Here is a 21,871-nt window from a genome sequence, read left to right as displayed (position 1 = left end):
GTGTGTGTGTGTGTGTGTGAGAGAGACTGAGAGAGACAGAGATGTGTTTACTTGACAGCCAGCTGAAGCTGGGCTGGCCTTTAAGGTGGACCAGCGCTATTCTCCTTAAAATGACAAGCCGCTCCTCTGAGTTTTGCTCAGTTATATATTTTTAATATTTCTTTAAAATGATTAACTGATAGCATTAAACAATTAATTATTAACACCCATCCATACGCTAAATAACTTTGCTCTGTTTGCATCAGGAAAACACAATGTTGAATGGTAAAATGTCAGCAACAAATTTATCGTTTGAACTGTAATAGTACTATTAAATTAAAAAGTATATTGGTACTCGACATTGACAAGTACTCAAATGTAAGTATTTGTACTTGGTCTGAAAAAAAATTGCATCCATAAATAGCACATTATGTGAATACAGTTGTGGTCAAAAGTTTACATACACTTGTAAAGAACATAATGTCATGGCTCTCTTGAGTTTCCCCATTATTTCTACAACTCTGATTTTTCTCTGATAGAGTGATTGGAACAGATACTTCTTTGTCACAAAAAAGATTCATGAAGTTTGGTTCTTTCATGACTTTATTATGGGTCAACAGAAAAAGTGATCAAATCTGCTGGGTCAAAAATATACATACAGCAGTGCTAATATTTGGTTACATGTCCCTTGACCATTTTCACTTCAATTAGGCGCTTTTGGTAGCCATCCACAAGCTTCTGGCAAGCTTCTCGTTGAATCTTTGACCACTCCTCTTGACAGAATTGGTGCAGTTCAGTTAAATTTGATGGCTTTCTGACATGGACTTGTTTCTTCAGCATTGTCCACATGTTCTCAATGGGATTTTAAGTCAGGACTTTGGGAAGGCCATTCTAAAACCCTAATTCTAGCCTGATTTAGCCATTCCATTACCACTTTTGATGTGTGTTTGGGGTCATTGTCCTGTTGGAACACCTAACTGCGCCCAAGACCCAACCTTCGGGCTGATGATTTTAGGTTATCTTGAAGAATTTGAAGGTAATCCTCCTTCTTCATTATCCCATTTACTCTCTGTAAAGCACCAGTTCCATTGGCAGCAAAACAGCCCCACAGCATAATACTACCACCACCGTGCTTGACGGTAGGCATGGTGTTCTTGGGTTTAAAGGCCTCACCTTTTCTCCTCCAAACATATTGCTGGGCATTGTGGCCAAACAGCTCGATTTTTGTTTCGTCTGACCACAGAACTTTCCTCCAGAAGGTCTTATCTTTGTCCATGTGATCAGCAGCAAACTTCAGTCGAGCCTTAAGGTGCCGCTTTTGGAGCAAGGGCTTCCTTCTTGCACGGCAGCCTCTCAGTCCATGGAGATGCAAAACACGCTTGACTGTGGACACTGACACCTGTGTTCCAGCAGCTTCTAATTCTTGGCAGATCTGCTTTTTGGTGGTTCTCGGTTGACTCTTTACCCCCCTGACCAATTTTCTCTCAGCAGCAGGTGATAGCTTGCGTTTTCTTCCTGATCGTGGCAGTGACAAAACAGTGCCATGCACTTTATACTTACAAACAATTGTTTGCACTGTTGCTCTTGGGACCTGCAGCTGCTTTGAAATGGCTCCAAGTGACTTTCCTGACTTGTTCAAGTCAATGATTCGCTTTTTCAGATCCATGCTGAGCTCCTTTGACTTTCCCATTGTAGCGTTTGTGGGCGTTTGTATCCAATGAGCCCTATTTAAATGGCCTCAGAGAAGTCACCAGCTGTAGTCACTCATAATCACTCACAAGAAGTTAAGAGGCCATGCTATGAAGCTCATTTCATTGACACAACTTTCTAAGTCACCAAAATTGCTAATTCATGTTGCTGTATGTATATTTTTGACCCAGCAGATTTTGTCACTTTTTCTGTTAACCCATAATAAAGTCATGAAAGAACCAAACTTCATGAATGTTTTTTGTGACAAAGAAGTATCTGTTCCAATCACTCTATCAGAGAAAAATCTGAGTTGTAGAAATAACTGGAAACTCAAGAGAGCCATGACATTATGTTCTTTACAAGTGTATGTAAACTTTTGACCACAACTGTATATGTGAAAATATTCCACTTGACTGCCATACAGAGCGTATCTCAATGAGCACATGGCTAAAACAATGGTTGAGAAAATAAAAGATACAGTATGTGATACGTTTCACCCATAGACTGTATGTAAGAATATTGAAAGATCCCAGGGCAATCTGAGTCATGTCAATCACAGCGCAGGCGTCAAAGCTACATGAGTCAGACATGTTGCACAACTGTTCACAATGAACTGTGTGACTGTGTGAAGGGAGGGAGAGAAGGAGATGACAGGTTTATAAATAATGATTGCCATCTTCAACACACAGAATACATTTGATCCAAGTCGACACAAGTAATGTGAATATAAAATGTTTTACAGAAGAATTAGATAAAACTCTATAGTACTTTTGAGTTTCTTAGAATGGCAGGGGTGATCACTGATATATATGATTAGATATATTTGTACTGGCATAGTTATTGTAAACTTCTATACCTGACTATATCTTCTACAAAGAGATTTAGGAATGTACTTGCACATATTTGTACTTTGCTTTTGTCTTTCCGATTCAGTTTACCTTCATAACCCCGAGGTCCTTAGATGATGGCACTGATCACTGGTTTTGTTTCTCATGGTTGTGATTGATGGTCATATGTACCAGATGTGTTTGTTTCCAGTAAGAGTGCCGATGTGTCAGTTGTTTACCATCAGGTTCAGACAGGTGAAGAAATATTGATACCTCTCATAAAGATGGCACAGGTTGTCACACTGCCTCGAGACAAACAAAGATGATGTTAGCAACAACTACACGCTGTAATTAAAAAGGCTGATAAACTTCCCTGCAGGTCAAGAGTCATAGATGTAGCGCAGGAATCGCTCCCATTTTTATGATCTCTAAAGCCAAAATAGTGTTGTTTTTTAAAATAAGTCAGTCCATTTAGACTTTTAGGTTCATAGTTTTCAAAGAGCAATAAGGCCCATGGGATCAGTCTAAATTGTGTAAAAGAAAAATGCAGTCAAGTCAGGTCATGATATCTGACTATTACACAAATTCCCAGCACCAGATTTCCATGTTATTTTGCAGCAATACATGATATCTGCTCTCAGATCAAGTTCCTCTGTAAAATCTTGGCTTTGTTTGGTGAAACTCTCCAGTGGGGTTTAAACAAGATCAAAGATAGATGAATGAATATGCAATATGTGTGACATACATCTTAGTGATCACCACTTGGTCAAGATTACACAATATGATATATGTTGTTCAACTGAGTCTTGTGTGTGATGCATTAAAGCCTGGCTCTGGTACATTTCCACTTTCTTCACTTTCTCTATAATTACGCTGCAACCAAACCATCATGCTTTCTCTGCCACCAGCTGCAGACATACACATCCTATGACACAGATGAATGCGTCAGCTTGGCAATTAAGAACTTTTATATGTCTACATTTACGATGACGGGACAAACAGTCTGTAATCCTATGCTGTAAAATCAAATGGATGACATTTTTCTACATTCATTAATGCCTTAGACTCAATATAGTCTCTAACAACCTGCCTTTTCATTTTCAGTAATGAAATCACTCCCATCTTTGAACAAATGTTCTAACAAATTATGCATTATAAATGAAAACTAGAAACAGCAATACCATCTTGCATTTGGTTTGTCCAAACCATTTTGCTATTGTGAACATAATGTTACAGTGACAAGTATCTCCTGACTTTTCAAGTACATTTTATACAGCGCTAATCACAACCCTCAGCTGCATCTCAGATGTTACTGCCCTTCCAGTAACCGGTGGAAGTTCAACTGAAATCTTAGAAGACGACAGACACAGAGAGAGTGAGAGACACACAACAAGCAGTTTCAAACATTGTACACCTTAAAGTAAAACAAGCCAACCAGCATCCAGGTTATTACCGATCAGAACACACAGGTCCATTTATATTTCTTACTACCAAAAGGACCAATGAGTACAGGCAGTTGTATATACAAGTCCATACAATTCTGTGCTGAAACAATACAGGAAAAAAAATGGTTGAATCACTGACCTGTTGATCGTCACCGAGGTTGTGAAACGCTCCCATTCACTTGTTTTTAATGAATAGAAATGACAAGTACACACATGAACTGGGGGTTGTGAACTCAAAGCCCCGGTCTATCAAATGATGATTCAAAAGTGATTCAGCTCCTGGTAAATCAGAGCGTGGTACCAGAGCTGCATGTTGAGTGGAGCAATACTGGCTGTGACTTTGCTGTTTGTCTGTTTGAGATTATTATCTTGCATCAATTACTAAGAACTTAAAGCTAGTCACAGTTTTCCTAGAAATGAGATGCAGCCAGACAATCCCTTTCCACAAATCCATTGGAAGCAGACCGTCAAATACGTCTCAAACTGCCATTACAAGTCAACTGGCACGTCTCTGATGATCACCTACCTCTACTGTGTTCCTGTTTGACAAATGTATCATAGAGAAACCGTAGACACTTTTCATTGCATCAACAGCAATGATAAAGGACAGTGACTGCCATTTCAGTGTCCTGCTTTGTTTTTAACCACCCGATTCAAGATGAGTGGATTTAAACAAATCTGATACATATAGCTGCCACTAATTGTTACCATTTCCCAAAGCTTAAGCTGAAGCCTTCAAATTGCTTGTCTTGTCCAACCAACAGCCCAGGTCTGAATATATTCAGTTTGCTACCATAGAAAACATAAGAAGCAGCAAATCTTCACATTTGAGAAACAACATTTTGTTTGTTAATAAACTATTAACTATTATCAGATTTGTTGCTGATTAATTTCCTAACTAATCACTTCAGCTCTCCGGTAACAGCAAGACTGAATTCTGAATTTTAAAGATGCTGATTTGTAAATGTACATTAAAAGTCCCAGTCCCTATTATTTTTGGCCACCAAATAATTACAGATAAAAGAAATCTATTAAATATTTAATTTTCTCAATTTTATCCACAGAGAGAAGGAATCATATAAAAAAAAAAATCAAAAATCAAAAGAGTAAATATCCATTTATTAGACACGATGCAGCTTTGCCAAAACAATCATGTGGCTCATCTTTAACCACATTATTAAATGATGATATTGTTAACAAAATTCATCTGAAAATCCATTCATTTTTTCCAATGGAATGTACCTGTTGAAAACAGTGTGTCTAAAATGACCATTTTTCAGTCCTGGCTTCCACTGACTTGATCAAGCCCTTTCCCATGACCCGGAAGTCCTCCAGTATTGCTTCCACGTTGGGAATGGTATTCGCTTCCTCCCCAGTCACCACCACTCTCCGAGCAGACATTTGCGACGTCTGCCATGAAGGGAAACGGAAAACATCAGGTCAGCGTGATGGAAGTGAAGGAGACACATGATACATCAAAGCAGCCATTGGCAATCCAAAGGGCTTCTGATCTACATTCTGTTCCTACATTCATGATTTTTAATAGAGGACATAACTTAGGTCTTACCTTAAAGGGCATTGGGATGAAGGCCTTTGGCTTCCATAAAACTGCGATCACTGTTCCGCCATGGGGGTCACAGAAGAAGAGGGCTAGGTCTCCGAAAGCGTCCTGAAAATGAATTAGATTAGTTCATGTTCAAAACTGTGTGCACTTTCACTCAATGCCGAGAATAAAGTCATAATATTTGGGGAACCTTTGTCATATTATGAGAATAAAGTCGCAATTCAATGAGAACAAAGTCATAAAAGTTCAAGAAAATTCTACTGACCCTATAAAAACACTTTTGATCAGGCATAAATGTCACCATTATGTGGGTTATTGTCCACATAAAATATGAACTTCACCACCTCTGATAAAGTGCAGGTTAGATCTACTTTATCATAGACATTCAAAGCAGCAGTTCAAACCCGACTTTATGCTACAGACACTTGTGGTCAGCTGTGGAGCGCACTGCAGCTGAGGAAATGACCATCAGTTATAGATTTTCAAGAAAACATCAATAACACTGAAGAATGGCACAACAATCAGTCGTTTTCAATGATATCTTCTAATACTGTGCACATGAATAGTTCGTCATCATATCATGTTTGTTGCATTCTGCTCCTCTGTTCTTCTCTCGTTTGATTATGTCAACGAGTTCGCCCAAATATTGGCAGGGATCATTTCGTCCTCCCAAAATAATGGTGAGGACGTGTCTCTACTGTGTATATTCAAACCTATGCCTTTGAATTCATTCTAGGAAAAACCTGCTTTGTGGACGATGCAAGTACAGTCTGGAAGTTTTTCTTCTCTGAATGTTATGTTCTCAGAAAGCTGCAGGATGCCAGACAGAATACACTTCGGAACAGAGCGGCCAAGCTGCAACTTGCATGCGCAAATCCTGCTGCACCGCTTTCCTCACATCCTGTATCAACAAGACATTATTAACACCACGCCTGCCTTTTAACCTGCAGTTTATGTCCGACAGACTCACTCTGAGCTCTGCCAGGCAGAGGGACACGGGGTTGTAGTCGATGACAGGCAGGGCCCCTCCAGACTGGGCCACACTGCCAGCCATGAGGCCCCTGCTGAAGGTGACAGTGGGACGGTCCACTGCCTGAGGGAGCAGGGGAACCTGCTTTGGGTTCAGGTGAATCAACACATCGTAGGCATCCAGAGGAGGGCGCATGACCACCTGCACAAAACAGACAACACGTCACTAAGGCCGAAATATCAAATCATAATTCAGTCAGATAGTGGACCATTTATGAAGACATTAGCAAATGAGAGTATTCAAGTGCTTTTTACTAACCCTGACATCTTGTATCTGCTCTCTGTCCATCAGCTGCTGTTCCAGTAACTTAAGACTCTCTGCAGCCACCATCACCACACGCTGCAGCATCTGAAGACACACAACCAAAATATAACATTTGATGGTTAAACACGGTAGCTTTGGACATTCCGTTTCATCTGAAAATATATTCAAACATGTCATATAATATAATATATAGACCCCCATTGTGGTGGTACAATCAATAAATTAGCAGTTGAATTTCCAATTACCCATTTCCCAGAACACATTAAATATGACCAACAATTGGAGACACAAAAAGACAACATATGTGTGTGTGTGTGTATATATACACACACACACACACACACACACACACACACACACACATATAGCAATATCCACCAATTGTTGTATTACAATGAGCCACCTACTGTATTTGTTTCAGCTCGTCTGATGTTTTCTGCATTAGTGCAAAAGGGTCAATTACATTTACAGCTGGAACAAAACCCAGGTAGTAGGAGGTCACGCGTCGGTAATTATGAATCAAAGAGGTAAATTAATGTGTGTTCTGGGCTAAACTGAATACTGGGGAGCACAAACACACACACTCTGTAATTAATGAATCTGTGTGTCTTATTTGGGATCTCCTGTTCTACAGCTTTCAATTACAACTATACAGCATCATAAATGCACAAAAGTTGAACAACATGGTTTCTTTGTCATTCTGAGAATGTAAAAGCGCAGCATGAAGCTGTCCCATAAATGTACTTTATGAAATTCAAGCACATTGTCATCCCACAAAAGATAATTAACATTTCTGAGGTCATGTTCAAGTAGGTGTTTTGTTGATTGAAAGCATTGTGTGTGTTTAGAGAGTTAAAGAGATTCACGCAATCACAATGTGCTCCCTAGTGGTCATTCAGAGGTATTGAGACAACTACAAACCACTCACTGAGCCAGGCTCAGTCACTCGCCTCAGCTTCTTGTTCTGAAACAACTTTTAGGTTTTGATAGTCCGTCAGGGTGGGTATGTGAATTCAAAAAGAGACGTATATATGCAACCCGAGCAACCAGATAAGGTAAAATCGTCCTGAACGTTGCAATTAGGCAACGATGACGTCGCTGTCAGGACGTCACAGAGAACACAAGGTTCCTGTTCTCCGCCACCGTTATAAAGGAGGACGCTGGGAGAGGCTCAGTGTTAATGTCGGGCTTGTAGGGGGAGTGAGCTGGGACAGCACAGGAAGCTTATCTGGGTCAGCTACGCACCATGGGAAGCTGGCCCGTTTACCTTTTCTGTACAATACTCTGTGCCACTGGACTCTTTTACAGCCACGGTCACATCCAGACAGAGGAATACAAAACTAAACACTCAACTTATTTCACTACGACAGAGGACAGCAATGAAAAGCAACTGGTGAGCTACACCTGATCTGGTCTTCCAATAAACAAGTACTCCTAGTGGGAATTCTTCCGAATATTGTTTATTATTTCAAATTCGGACTGTATTCTAATAATTCTAAATTTTCCATTTCCAGATCAATGATTTGCATGGAGTTTTGGAAAGACTTCAGAACAATCAATTTCCAGCTCTAAGAAAAAAACATGGCTTTCTGACTGTGGTACGTAATGCAACAACTCCGTCCATTTGGAATCCTCTCAATTCATAACATCAATCTAGTGAATCTGTTTAGAGAAATATGTTTACATATTTTCATGAATCAATACCTTACTTTAGTATTCATTTGGTGTTATATTTTCAGTGTGATCCAGGAGACCAGTGTGCACTAAAGAAAGGCTCCAGAATTGGGAAACTATGTGACTGTTCTTTGCCCAGAACATGCAACTCTTTTCTACACCGCTGTTTGTGATTCTCACAAATCATCAACAAAATAACAGTAAAAGTAACCTATAAGCTCGTGATCTAGTCTTAAGTATTCCATTTTGTCTTGTGTTCCTGTTACTGACTAATTGCATCTTCAAATTCTGTATTGATTGCTATTCTATTAAATGTGTAGTTGTGTACTTGTATTTGTGTCAGCTGACCTGTACACTAGGCGCTCGCTTGGTCCACAGGGATTGGTTTTTGTCTTTAGGCGTAGCTACAAACAGAACAGGCAGAGACTCCCTGGAGGCCATGAAGTCATTCTTGATCTCTGTGTAGTCGGAGGCTGCACGTGACAGAGAGGTGAACAACAATCAAACTTGGCGTTGAAACAGTGAAGCATACGAGTAGGATGTGTGTAAAAAAAATGAGGTCGGGGGGGATTTGTTTGTGTGACACAGAGGGAAAAGGGGTGTGTGAGAGTGTGCTTGCCTGCGAGCTGATTGTTGAGGTTGACAACCAGCGGGTTGTTCCTCCAGTCAAAGGAGGAGAGCAGATGAAGGAAACGAAGCAAGCCGACCTGAGGGGAACTGAGGAGGACAGAAATTCATTCACATGACCTACTGAAAGTACAAAAGGGAAGACACAAACAATTCCATCCACAAATGAGTCTGATGAGATGGGCGGTATTTACCCTGGAGGAGTAAAGGGTGCAGGCTGCAGGAAAAGTGACGCCACCAGCAGGTCTGCTGTGTCCTCTGTGATGTCTTCGCTGAAGAGCTGAGCCCCCAGCCAGCGTTTGGCCAGGCGACACACTCCCCCGAAACATTGGTGCTGCTGCTGGAGCCTATCAACAACAGGATGACATGTATGAGACGAGGAAATGGTGAATGCAAGGCAAGCAAAACAATGAAGCAACAGGAAAGAGACAAAAACAGGGTGACAGAAAGGAAGGACAGAGGTTGAAGAAAGTAGGAACATATAACCAAAAATGACCATCTATAAATTTGATATCAGCAACATATAGGGTTGAAAAGAAGGAACTCTGCAACCCTGCTTTCCCACACAAACCCACAGATATTTGTTTGTGTTAGTGTTTTAATTTTACCCATGCAATGTACTGGTAAGTAGAGGCTTATGCATGGTGGCCATCTCCAGGGCCTGAGCCTCCTCGTTGTCCCTTACAACCAGCAGCCCCTCGGCATTCACACTCTCCCTCAGCACCTGAGGCTCACGATGGTAAGCCACCTGGATGCGGAACACCAAGCCATCCTGGATGCATAAGCAAATGGAATCAAAACAGCGTAAAAAAAAAGAATACTGTAAACTGTGATTTTAAAAAACATGGTGCCAGAAATTTGCCTAAACATATGACGATACTTAGAAAAAAACAACAACAAAAAAACAGTCAAGTACACAAACAAGTGTGCCAACTCAAAAATATACCTTCCAGACATCTAGGTGAGTGGGACAGGGCCTGCATGTATAATTATGATGCTTCTTCAGTAAGTCTCCCAGGCAGATGTGGAAGGCAGTTCGGATGTGGCGGATGGCAAAGCGATCGTGAGGCCACTTTCCACTTCCTTCCATGTGACAAATCACTGCAAGAGTAGGGTCACCAGTGATATGAGTTTGAATAAATGGTTTTGTGTAGTTTAATCTCTGTGGTTAGGTGGCTGTAATGTTCCTGCTTTGAATACATGGGTTGTAACTCAGTCATTTAGCAATTGTAAAATCACCAGGTACATTACAGAAAACAAGGGAAGTTATGCATCAGAAATAGTGTAAATTCATAAAACATTTTCTATGGCGGACAGTGCAGAAATCAAACAAGCCTTAAACACTTCTTAACAAGTTGCTGGTGGTTAGTGTCTACCTGTAATAGGGGTGATATAAGCAGGGCAAGGTTTGCCTTCCTGTGGCACCAATGATCTGGAAGTCTTTTCTCTGTCAAAGAAGGAATAGTCCACCTTCAGTGGCACAGGGGGAAAGACCTGCAACAGATGAAATGTTAGAACTGCCATAAAGAAAAACTCACAATGCACAACAACCAAAGCACACAACACAGTGTAGTGATGTTTAAAATGATGCAAATGTTGTTACATTTTACTATTACTGCTACTACTCATCAGTGCAATAATGAGAGCAGTTACCTGTTGAGAACAAGAATCTTTACCTGTGTGTATCTAAGTGCAGGGTGGGCTCCTTGTACTGCTGTGATGGAGAGAGGCAGACCTTCCAGCCTCCACAGTTTTCTACTCAGGTCATCATAAGACTGAACCACCAGTAAACTCTCCTCCTCTCCAGTACTGGGCACCTGAAGAGCACAATACACCTCAAACACAAGCTGTAGCTAGACATTAATATAAACTATATTTTTTTAATTATTAAACAGCAACAATTTTGATTAAACAACTAATAATATAAACATTACAACATGCCAGGCCATAAAGCACAACATATAAATTAAATATGCCATTAATTAATTTCCAATAGGAACAAAAAAACAACAAAAATATAATTATACAAATATAATAAAATATTCACATAAAAAACGTTGTTTCTTTTCAATTAATCGCATCGACTTTAATTTGAATTTGATACTAAGAATAAATCCAAATAGAATCGCAACAATTTGGCATTTACCTCACTTCCCGTTTTGATGACGTCATCCACCATCGACCCCACATACCGCATACAGGATTCAGGGATATCTGCATGCCTGGCGGATAATAAATACATTATTTTCTTTATAAAAACGAGGCTTCAACAAGTTCACACTTACACTCACTTCATTGCATGTTCAGTTATTGCATATACCGAGGTGCAACTGGTATCAAATCGGCATTTTATTAATCAAAAGACAATTTTTTGCGACGACAGTTGGCGCTAACATTAGCTAGCTTGCTAGCGTAATTTTAGCCAACTGCACGACAAAAAACAATGAAGCGTACCGGCAGGAGACGGAGCTCTGTGTGGGACTGTTTTGAACAAGTGGGGAACTTTGTCCGCTGCATGAAATGTGACGCCACGCTGAAGTACTGCGGTGGAGCCACCAGCTCTATGATGAACCACATGAGCAGGCACCACCCGTCCACGGCGCCGTCAGACGAAGACGAGAAGCCGGTGATTTGTACCGTGCAGTGCATCGAGGAAGAGAGCGCCGCTAATTCAGACATCATGCAGGTCGCCATCATGTCACCCAACATGAACACGACCACCAACCTCTCCGAGCGGGACTATGGGGAGAGGAAGCGCCTGAAGCGGAGCTCTGTGTGGGACATTTTCATCAAAGTGGACGAGGAGGTGCACTGCACGATGTGCGACACCAAACTCAAATACAGGAGCAGCACCACCAGCATGATGTACCACATTAAGAACAAGCACCCCGATACTATGCCCAATGACGGCGGCTCAGTGGCAACACATGCAGAGGTGACTGAGCTCATCTCCAGAATGATAGAAAAGGACATGCTTCCCATCAACGTGGTCAGTGGTGATGGTTTTCGTGAGCTACTTGCATACACTGTGCATCATTATAAAATCCCATCTGCTGCTGATATCACACGCCTTATTGAAGGCCACTTCCATGAGAAAGTGGAGGAGCTTGTAGTGCAGCTGGGGAAAGTGGAGAAATTGGCGCTCACTGCCGATTTGTGGACGGCCCTCCCATTTCAGAGGTACATCACAGTTTTCTGTTCGTTCATAACAGAGGACTGGCAGGGGAGGTCGGCTGTGCTGCAGACACACAAGCTGCCGTCAGACAGCCACACTGCAACAGACAGTGTCACCGAGAGGCTTCTTAGCACAGTGCAGACCTGGGGTATTGCTGGGAAAGTGACTGCATGTGTTCACAACAGCACACGGGGCATCTCTGCACCCCGCGCGTTTGTCCGCGTCACCTGGGACTATGCCACTTGCTTTGCCACTACACTGCAGCTAGCAGTCAGTGACGGGCTGAGTGAGGATCTAGTCCGGCTCATCGTTGCCGCAGGGAAACTAGTCAAGCACTTCAACCACGGTTTGCTGGCGAGTGAGGCCTTGGAGCAGAAGCAAGTTCAGATGTGCCTGCCACAGCACAAGCTTATCCAGTCGTGCAAAGCTAGATGGGACACCATCTGTGATATGTTTGAACGGCTACTGGAGCAACGGTGGGCAATTAAAGCGGTGCTCTCTGATCGCACGATCACTAACAGACAGGAAGCCCAAACCCTTGAGATCGAAGACGATTGCTGGCAAATAATTGAGAATTTCACGCCTGTGCTGGCGACGCTGAAGTGGGCGACAACAATCATATCCGCAGAAACAGAAGTGTCCATTTCAAACATTTACCCAATCACATTCAGCCTCATTCAGACCCACCTTGTGCCAAAAGAGAATGATGTTGAACAAGTCTCAGAGTTCAAGCTGAAGGTTCAGGATTCACTTAGAAATCACATGGAGGTAGGCATAAACCTATCAATTTGGTTGAAAAGATTGATGCTGAATAAGATAAACATCCTTTTTTTTTTTTTAAACATAACTATCCCTTTCATTTTATTGTTTGCAGGTTGACTCTAACGACCTAGCCTCCAAACCAGCTCTGATCGCCTCTATGCTGGACCCTCGTCACAAACACCTCAGTTTCCTGACGCCCACAGGGAGACTGGCTGCAAAGGTTAAACTGCACGAACTGGTTTCAAAATTAGATGTGATAACTACGACTGTGGGCCCAAAGGAGGAACAGCAGGAGATCCTGGTCACACCTGATATTAGCCAGGTGGCAATGCCCTCGCAACTGAGAAGTGACACCAAAAACACCATGATGTTGCTCCTAGGAGACAACTACAGTTCCTCCTATGCCACAGACTCTGAAGCGCAGGTCGATTACTACTTGAGAGACATTGCTCCGTCACTGGACATAAACCCTCTTGAATGGTGGAGGGTAAACGGACCGAGATTCCCCAAATTGGCCACTCTGGCGAGGCACTATTTGTGTGTACCTGGGGTATCGCTGCCGTCTCTATTGTCGGAAGCCGGACAATCATTTGCAACAATGCGTACTAGACTGAGCCCAGAGCATGTTGACATGATGATTTTTGTAAACAGAAATGCATAACTTCCATGACAGCACATGATGGAGGTTTACTCTGACTTCCCATACCAATAATAGAAAAAAGGTTACTGAGGCGGTAGGTGCACGTTAAGTAGACATCATGATTGGATGTTAAGATAAGAGGATGGGGAAGATGGCAGCTACTCTTCCACTGTTGATGTGTTGCATATGCTGATGTGAATAATGCTTTTTAATTTCAAGGCTTAACTATACCTAAATGTAGTTCCCAACATTTAAAACACAGTGCTTTGCCTCAACACCTCACTTGGAACAGTGGACAGTGAGCCAATAGTAAAATGATGTTAGTGATATGAAACATCAGGCATACCCAAGCATCGAGTGGAGGCACCTACCAGTGTAACCTTTACCTCAACAGAGCTATAACCCTATACTTAGACTAGATATCTATACAATAGTGACAAATCAGGATAAAACTCTGGAGGGAAAACACAATGAAGAAGGAACATCTCTGGTTGTTTCATTTGTTATCATGACAGCATACTAAGTATTTATATTATCAATACAGCTAGAAACTCAGTGACCAAACCAACACTGTATTATTAACAATATTAATGTGAAATCTGTCTCAGTAGGCCAAGATAAAATACATACAGCTGTAGCAGGTGTGTTATGATCTGTCTGGGGACCAGTCTCTTTTGGCACATGCTCTCTCCGTCCCACAGCACCGCCTCGGTGATGGAGCCGTCCTGGAAGCGACGCAGCTCGGAGCGAGAACCCCACAGCTGACGAAACTCAGCCGCCTAGCAGAAGAACACCGCCGTTATTATTGAATCCTAACACAAGCATGGTAACATATAAATGATAAAGAAACAAGTCAACAAAACAAACAGAAACCGTCTAAAAAAATACAAATGTGTTCCTTCTTTGCAGAACTTTTAATATACTAATCATGTAGAGTTAAGTAAAATGACCTTGTTTCTTCAATCCTGATGGGAAGAATAAAAAATACAACCCTACACACATGCAAAGGAAGGAGAGAGCGCTGAGGTTACCGTGGGGTTGTCTGCAGCGGGGCCTCTTTCCAGGACGGAGGCTGCCAGCTCCGGATTTAGGAGCAAACCAAAGGAGAGAGGAGGTTGAGCTTTGTGTTTTGGGGCTTCACTCTCCACAGACCACTGTGATGAAACAAAAATGAAGAGAGTTTTAACGAAAACAGTGATCTTAAGATTGTTAATCATACGTACGTGTGTTGTAAGACACTTTCAAAGTGGTTTGAGTCAAAAACATACTGTTATAGTAGCAGCATTAGCGCTGATTAAATCAGGGGTTTGTTAACGGTAGCTTAGCAGAATCATGAAATGAAGCACTCAAAAGTCAGTGTTTACGTTCTGCTAGTGGAGCAAGCCAGACGTGGATGACTGTAACCTCTGAATGTAAATCGTTCCTACCTCAGGGTCAGGCGAGAGGGAGTGGGTGAGGAGGTGGATCCTTTGGCCCAGTCCACGCTGAAGCAGGGACAAAATAAAAGGGAGTGCCGTGTGGACATAATCTCCACTGTGGTCCATCAGCTCACTGAGGAGATTCATTTTCTTACAGCTGGACTGAAGCTTCACCAGCTCACACAACCTGAGTGGAGGATGAGAATGGGAAGTCAAAGACAAAGTGAAAGATCTGTTCTGAAAGGAAAAATAACTTGTGATGTTACACTAGCAGCAGGATGTTGTTTTTTTTCCCAGTACCCTATTTATTACCTGACATTTGAGAAGGTGTATAAACTATCTTTTGCTGGAATCTGTAAAGGCGATGTGAGCGTGTGTCATGCTAAGTGGAAAATTATGTGTGTTGAAGAGGAAGCGTAAAACTAAGCTGCTTTTGTAGTACATAACACAAGGACTGGATAACATGTTGTTTTGTTGCATTAGCTGACAAATGGAGCCTTACTGGAATACGTGGTCGCTTGTCCTGATCATAGGTTTGGGTGTCATGAGGAGGCTGTGGAAGCCGTCCACCGTAGGGTTGTCCCAGAACTGCATCGATACAGACGCCTCATGCTGCAGCTGAGAACCAATGCGATGAAAATGATCAAAACCTGCTGCTTAATCTCACCAGGGTCAAAAATAATTTAGTTTGAACTCACAACACTTTTACAGTATTTACCTGTTTGTAGGTACAAGCAGTCATGTCAGCACACATGTTGAGATGTCCTGACGGGTCAACAAACACGACCTGGAAAGCATCGTGGAACTCTGGAAGAGATGGCTGCAGGGAAAAGAAAAGAAAGGGGACAATAATGATTCATTATTTACTAACGTTTATTACTAACGTGTGAATAAACTTCTTGCACAGATTTAGACCACTCACAGCTGTAGAGTCAGGATCTCTGGCTAAGCTCATTCCATTCACTGTCAGGTCTGTAGATGCTGAAGGTTTGAATGAGAGGTGGGTAAGTTGCAAGATATTCAAAAAAGTGATAAACAAATTTCTGTACGATCAACTTCCATTTATCAAATTGTGCTACCTATTACCGCTTTATTAAAAAAAATACTGTGGTTTAGCTGATTTAAAATGGTCTTACCCAGGAAGTTCAAGCTGTTCCGAAGCAGCTGATAGGCTGTCATAGAGTTACTGATTCTGTGAGTGGTCAGCAGATAAGCCAACAACATTGAAGCCAGGAAGCCATTAAAGCAACCAGTGCCCTATAACACATTGAGAGAGCAATACAGTGGTGAGGTGAGATAAACGGTGTCAGAAGACTAGTAAATAAATACAATGTAAAAAGAAGGAAGTAAGCAAAAGAACCCTTTCAAGCCTCCTACCTGGTCAAGCTCTCTTTGCCGAAGCCAGACTTTGAGCAAAGCCACTCCATCAGCAAAAGCTGAGCACTGGGAGCTGACAGCGGAAAGAAACTGGAGGTGAGCCCTGGGCAGCAAATCCCCCAGGACAGAGCTGTTGTAATGCGGAGTGGGGGGTCCGCTGCTCTCTGCAACAAACAAACACAATTGGTCTGATATTTTGATTGAACTGTTGCCGAAAATGTGGTCCTGAATATACCTATGATCGAGTGATTAAAGGTGGATAATATTTGAAGAGCTGGGTGGATAAAATAACACTTACCACACTGGGAGGGCTGCAGTCCGCTGTACCACTCTGTCCGGATATTATTCCTCTGTGGGTGGAAACGGCTGGGCTTGAAGAATCCAGGAGGCGGACAGGCATGAACACGTAAGGTGAAGCTGGAAGAGTCTTTACCTTAGATACGGGAATACCACAACACATCACAATCATAACCAAAACAAAATACTGCTAAACAAGCACATGCAAAGAAAATGAATTGCTGGTCAAATCAATACAACGAAAACAAAATGCAATGCTCTTGAAGGTTGGCAGTTTGTGTACACTACGATGTTAATTAAAAAAGGTAAATACCTGGAGGGGTAAGCAGCAGAACGGGTCGGAGTCGATTGCCATGAAGACAGGAGTAACGCATGCTTCCGATGTCAGAGGAGGACGCCAGATACTGGGCCAGGCCGGCCAGGTACAGAGCCCTTTTCCTCGGATACCTCTGGTTCAAGACGTCCTTTGGGTGGAGGACATCCTAATAACAGAAGACACCGGAGTCTCTTACAATCTCGTGAATCTATTGTCACATTGCATTCAGCACAGTGCTCTCAAGGCTTCAAGTGTTGTATTGAAATTAATAAACGGGGGACAGGTGACTTACAGCTGGGATTGTGACAGCCAGGTCCACCGTGATGCGTGGTTTGGTGCAAGTGCCCAGGGGGTAGCTGCCGATCAGATCAACAGAAGCAGGGGGTGCCATGTGGAACTTGCCTTTTGTTGTTTTGGGCACCAGGAGGAAAGGGACCTTGACTGCACTTGACAGCCATGACGGGTCACTCACCTGAACACAAAGAAAGAGAATGAAATTGAGGTGCTATGCCCAGTAATGACGCTGTTCTTACAGATAAAGTGCTACATACCTCAACCTCCAGTGAATCTGGTACGGTCTGGAGCAGCTTGGTGACCGTCTGAATGAAGGAATCGATTTGCTGTTTCCTACGCTCACTCAGGGCGACCTCCTTCAGCAGCTCTTCCATCTGTTATTGGGGTAGATCATAGACATTTACTAGTGTGTTTGAACGTGTGTTATTGTTTACATGGGACAACAAGCTTGACTTAAGGCATAACCCCCCATTCCTTTTCATGTCTCCCGTCCGTGTCCACGTCAGTAAGTCAAGAGGTCTCACCTGCATCTTGAGCAGGCTGCAGTGAAACAGGCTCTCCGCCTCTTTCAGCTGGTTGAGCTCCTCTGCTGTGGGAGGTCTGTACAGATCACTTCGGGACAGCTTCACCGGGTGATAGACCTCCTCCTCCCCCCCGGCCTCCCCAGGTTTACTCCTTTTGGCTTTAACCGGAACCTCCTCCTCCTCCTCGTGACCCTCTGAGGGAATCATCTGTAAAATAAAACAACATGTTGTAGCAGTTGAGTACATTTTTAACGTGTCTTTTATTACTTGTAAGGAATCAGATAACCAGCATTTGATATAAACCCTGGGCTAACTAAAAATGTTATTCGAGAGTTGATTCTGGTATTTGTCTAACAATGATCTATTAAAAGTATTATTGACTGTATCTGCTGTACACTCAGTTTATCTCAAGTAGACATTAAGCAAAGTCTTACTAATGGAACGTGCAGTTGGCAAAGCATGCAAGCAACACCCGTGTTACCATCAAGTAGACTGTCCCGTGTGCTAACTAAGCGGTAGTTAGTCAACAAGCAGCTAAAATCACAACACATGTCGCCAGTCTTACCTCTGCCGGGTCCTCAGCAACTGTCAGCTTCTTTTTCATGTCTGATATGCCTTCAATGTGATGATAATTCCGATATTTTTAAAGTTCTGATCAACACTGCCTTCCCTTCATTGCGCTCTCACATGTGCAAAGGGTCAGTCAAACATGCTAACAAAGACAATATTTCCCTGATTGGTGTAGAAGCGGTGCGGGTGAATGGTGATTGGTTCACCGCTTCTTGAGCCTCCTACTCAACCGGCTTCAACAAGGTAGGTTGCACGAGCAGTCTCCCGTGCGATTGGTGCTCTCTGGAGCCACTGGAAAAAAATGCTCACGCAGTAAAAAAAAACACGTTTATTTATGAATGCTCGCTATAAAACAAATCCATCATCATATTTTTCAGTTTGTATTGCTATTTTTCATTCAAATCACGACACATCTTTGCCAGATGTTTGCAGCAGCTGCATATTATTATTACTGTGAATACAGTCTGTTGATACAGTAGTTTTGTAATAAATTGTCTCTTCATGAAAGTTATAATGTTAACATTTAGTTGGAACTGTTGATTCAACTGTAGGATCATTTTGGAGGATGTAGTCTGTGATGTTGTTGAACTTTATTGCAATATACACAGAGGTGTTTCCTTTATTTAGCCTACCCTCATTGATATAAATGAGGTAGACCAAATAATAGAAACACCTGTCATTTAAGCATACGTACAGTAATGAACTGACTACATCTAGGCACAGAAAATGTATTTGTAAAATCATCATCGTGGGCAATCACTCACAGTCGAGTATGACTGTCATCCTGTTACTGAGATGGATTATTTGTGGGTCTTGGATCCACAGGGTTCTGTTGAAGTGTGGGCAGTTGTGACATATGTGGTATTCGTGGGTGGAGGAGCAATTTTGATGGTCGTTCTGTCCTTTCTGTGTTGCCTGTTAGCTTCCATGGCACATTGGAGGTCCCTTTCTTGTTGCGCTGTGCCTTCATAAGTCATCCTTCTCCCAAGGTTCCTTTCACAGGTAGGTTAAAGAGGCATTTCCTCAGGTGGGATATGAGGTTATACTTGTCCCCCTTGGGTTGGCTTCCCCTCTCCAAATAGGCCAAAACACGATTTAGCCGCATAGTTAGTGTTGAGCTTTGAATATGAAACACACATAGACTCAATATTAATTTAGTCTTAATATTCCATAAACAAATGTCCTTGCTTCACAGTGTTGTAGTTTTTATGAGGAACTTCTATCAAACTATGTTTGCAATATGTTATGGGAGGCTTATCTAGGCTTTTTTTCATATATTCTATAATTATCTATTATAATTATTATGGCTAATTCTGCTCTAAATACAGCAACAGTCGTGTTATCACTACATTTTATAATCAATTGTCAAAGGTCTTGGTCTGAAACAATGGGGTGACTTGAGGTGGTGGACCTGTGGTAACCTGATCAAGTGAAAGCAGTGGCACGGCAACATCACTTTGTATCAGCCTCAGCTTGGTAGACTTGGTAGGAGGGTTGCTTTTCAGAGGGTTTAATTCAACTGCCTGAGAATCCACGAGAGAAACACCCTTGGCCAAAACCATTGTGTCCAGCCTCAGAGGCCCAGAGGACACCATCCGGTCATGTCTAGAGGGGGACAATTTCTTCAGCCAGACATCTGCCGCATTTCCCCTCTGAAACTTTGTTGGCTGATCCTTGGAGCTGGTTAGTTGCTTCTGTGAGGCTACTGTCCACTCCGTTTGCTGCTTGTTATATCTTGGTTCTGGTTTGGATAGCCCACTTGGTTTCTTGGACTTAGGTTTTGTGTCGTTGTTATCCACAATCTCATACTGAGGAAAGATGCAGTGTCGAGGCAGGCAGGAGGGATCAAGCTTTTGAATCGGTTGGTAGCTCTTATGCTGATATAATGATCCAGTTGTGTTGTTATAAACAGAATGTATAACATTTTTTCCCTCTACATCCACATCCTTTTTCTCTGCTGAACACGAGAGGAGCGGAAGTATTTTGCTTGGAACTGGCTTGGGAATTGGTGGTAAATTAACCCTCTGCTTTTTCTTTAGATACATTTTTGGTGGGGGGCGAGGACTAAGCACTTCATAGCACTCGTAACTGACAGGCCTCCTGGGACGTGTTTCCTTTTCAGATTGCTTCGGAGAGTCTTTTGCTTGGACCATAGTATTACTTTGCTGGTTGACTCTTGGCTCTGTTTGTACTGGGACCTGACCAATGTCATCATCCTGTTAGAAACAATTATAGACATATAGATATAGATACAGATACAGATAACCTCTTGGTTTGCAGAAGATCTGCAGAAGACTCAAATTAAGAGTACCTGTTGTGAGGCAGGGTGAGGTCGAGGAGTAGCATTTACAACAGGCACACATCCTTGAACCCAGGCATCTGAAGTTGGTGGCACAGGCTCGGAGTCTTCTGTTTTAGATGCTTCCTCTTGTCCTTCCCCTTCATCTAGGCACAGGATTTGCCGCTCTAGAATCTGTGTGAGGTAGCTCTTCGCCCAGGATGCGGAGAAAGGTGCTATCTTGAGGGCAAAGACAGGAAACATCATGGATGTTGTACATATATTATGTGTGGTCAGCAAGATAAATCATTTCATCGGTCTCTCCAGGCGTGTCAATCAGTGAGATGATGTTCAAATTGAAGTGAAATAAAAATAATCTTTTCAGTTTTACCTGTCTCTCAATGTACACTTTGAAACAACCTTCCATGAGCTTGCTCATCAGTTCCTCCATGATCTCCCCCACTGCCTCGTCTGCATCCTCCTGGATCAACATGTCCGTCCATTGAGCCTGAGTTAAGCAACCAGGGATAATATCGTCCACTACCAGGTCTTGCGGTGGAGGTGTGTTCACTAGGACAGACCTACGATTTCGGTTGTCAGCTTGGGACTTAGCTGCAGAGCGTGGCATCTTGGTTCAGAGGCTGGTTTGAAATATTAAAAAACATTTTTAAAAAATAGACATGTTTGTGATGACAAGGACGTTGATATATTAAGTGGGAAAAAATAAACTATTTAACATGGAACAACGTCAGTCAGTCCCTATGAGTTTGCATGTTGCTGGGAAAACTTAATATGGTGAACATTAGCACACTCTGGTGGTAGTGAGCAAACTTGACAGTATTATTTTTTCCATGGGTCTTTGATATAAAAGTATAATTCCCTCAATCGTTTCAGGAATTGAATTTGCATATGAACACACTCCTCGTGATAACAGTAATTACTTTCAGAATATGAACAGTACATTATGTATGAGGCACAATATCTGAGAGACACAGACTAAATCCATTACTAAAATGCGTGTCCTTAATTCCATATGTTCTTTATACTAGCTATTCTAAAACAAGTGATTTCACTGAATCAAGTTGCACCATTAGAACTTATGGATGTCTTAGCTAGGTTAG

The 21,871-nt window shown here is 42.2% G+C and overlaps 3 protein-coding genes across 4 annotated transcripts; 1 reads left to right on the top strand and 2 right to left on the bottom strand.

The window, feature by feature from the left end:
* Nucleotides 1–5,038: 5,038 nt before the first annotated feature.
* Nucleotides 5,039–18,622, bottom strand: nol6 (nucleolar protein 6 (RNA-associated)). The gene is made up of 26 exons (XM_068703401.1): nucleotides 18,468–18,622; nucleotides 17,903–18,109; nucleotides 17,636–17,752; nucleotides 17,377–17,556; nucleotides 17,082–17,250; nucleotides 16,770–16,904; nucleotides 16,472–16,635; nucleotides 16,231–16,351; nucleotides 16,017–16,075; nucleotides 15,813–15,914; nucleotides 15,597–15,712; nucleotides 15,104–15,281; nucleotides 14,708–14,830; nucleotides 14,307–14,455; nucleotides 11,246–11,321; nucleotides 10,776–10,916; nucleotides 10,476–10,593; nucleotides 10,046–10,200; nucleotides 9,708–9,871; nucleotides 9,294–9,446; nucleotides 9,092–9,189; nucleotides 8,821–8,945; nucleotides 6,793–6,882; nucleotides 6,475–6,675; nucleotides 5,508–5,609; nucleotides 5,039–5,350 (listed from the first exon to the last, which is right to left on the bottom strand). The coding sequence occupies exons 1-26, from the start codon at nucleotides 18,504–18,506 to the stop codon at nucleotides 5,201–5,203; spliced, it is 3,432 nt and encodes a 1,143-aa protein (XP_068559502.1). The 5' UTR covers nucleotides 18,507–18,622; the 3' UTR covers nucleotides 5,039–5,200.
* LOC137867022 (E3 SUMO-protein ligase ZBED1-like) lies at nucleotides 11,290–14,364 on the top strand. The gene is made up of 2 exons (XM_068703402.1): nucleotides 11,290–13,042; nucleotides 13,149–14,364. Exons 1-2 carry the CDS (start codon nucleotides 11,543–11,545, stop codon nucleotides 13,695–13,697), a joined length of 2,049 nt encoding a protein of 682 aa, XP_068559503.1. The 5' UTR covers nucleotides 11,290–11,542; the 3' UTR covers nucleotides 13,698–14,364.
* A 176-nt stretch (nucleotides 18,623–18,798) lies between the features above and the next one.
* On the bottom strand, nucleotides 18,799–21,384 carry LOC137867231 (uncharacterized protein C2orf81 homolog). 2 transcript variants are annotated; one of them, XM_068703719.1, is made up of 3 exons: nucleotides 21,142–21,384; nucleotides 20,784–20,990; nucleotides 18,799–20,688 (listed from the first exon to the last, which is right to left on the bottom strand). In XM_068703719.1, the coding sequence occupies exons 1-3, from the start codon at nucleotides 21,376–21,378 to the stop codon at nucleotides 19,831–19,833; spliced, it is 1,302 nt and encodes a 433-aa protein (XP_068559820.1). In that variant the 5' UTR covers nucleotides 21,379–21,384; the 3' UTR covers nucleotides 18,799–19,830. The 2 variants fall into 2 exon arrangements, with proteins under 2 accessions (XP_068559820.1, XP_068559821.1); XM_068703720.1 differs by having other exon boundaries at nucleotides 18,799–19,590.
* Nucleotides 21,385–21,871: the final 487 nt, after the last annotated feature.

The sequence above is a fragment of the Cebidichthys violaceus genome, unplaced genomic scaffold (assembly GCF_023349555.1).
Source record: "Cebidichthys violaceus isolate CVI_PGR_0920_01 unplaced genomic scaffold, fCebVio1.0.p SCAF_9, whole genome shotgun sequence".
NCBI classification, from domain to species: Eukaryota; Metazoa; Chordata; class Actinopteri; order Perciformes; family Stichaeidae; genus Cebidichthys; species Cebidichthys violaceus.
This window is presented reverse-complemented; position numbering and strand designations above follow the sequence as displayed.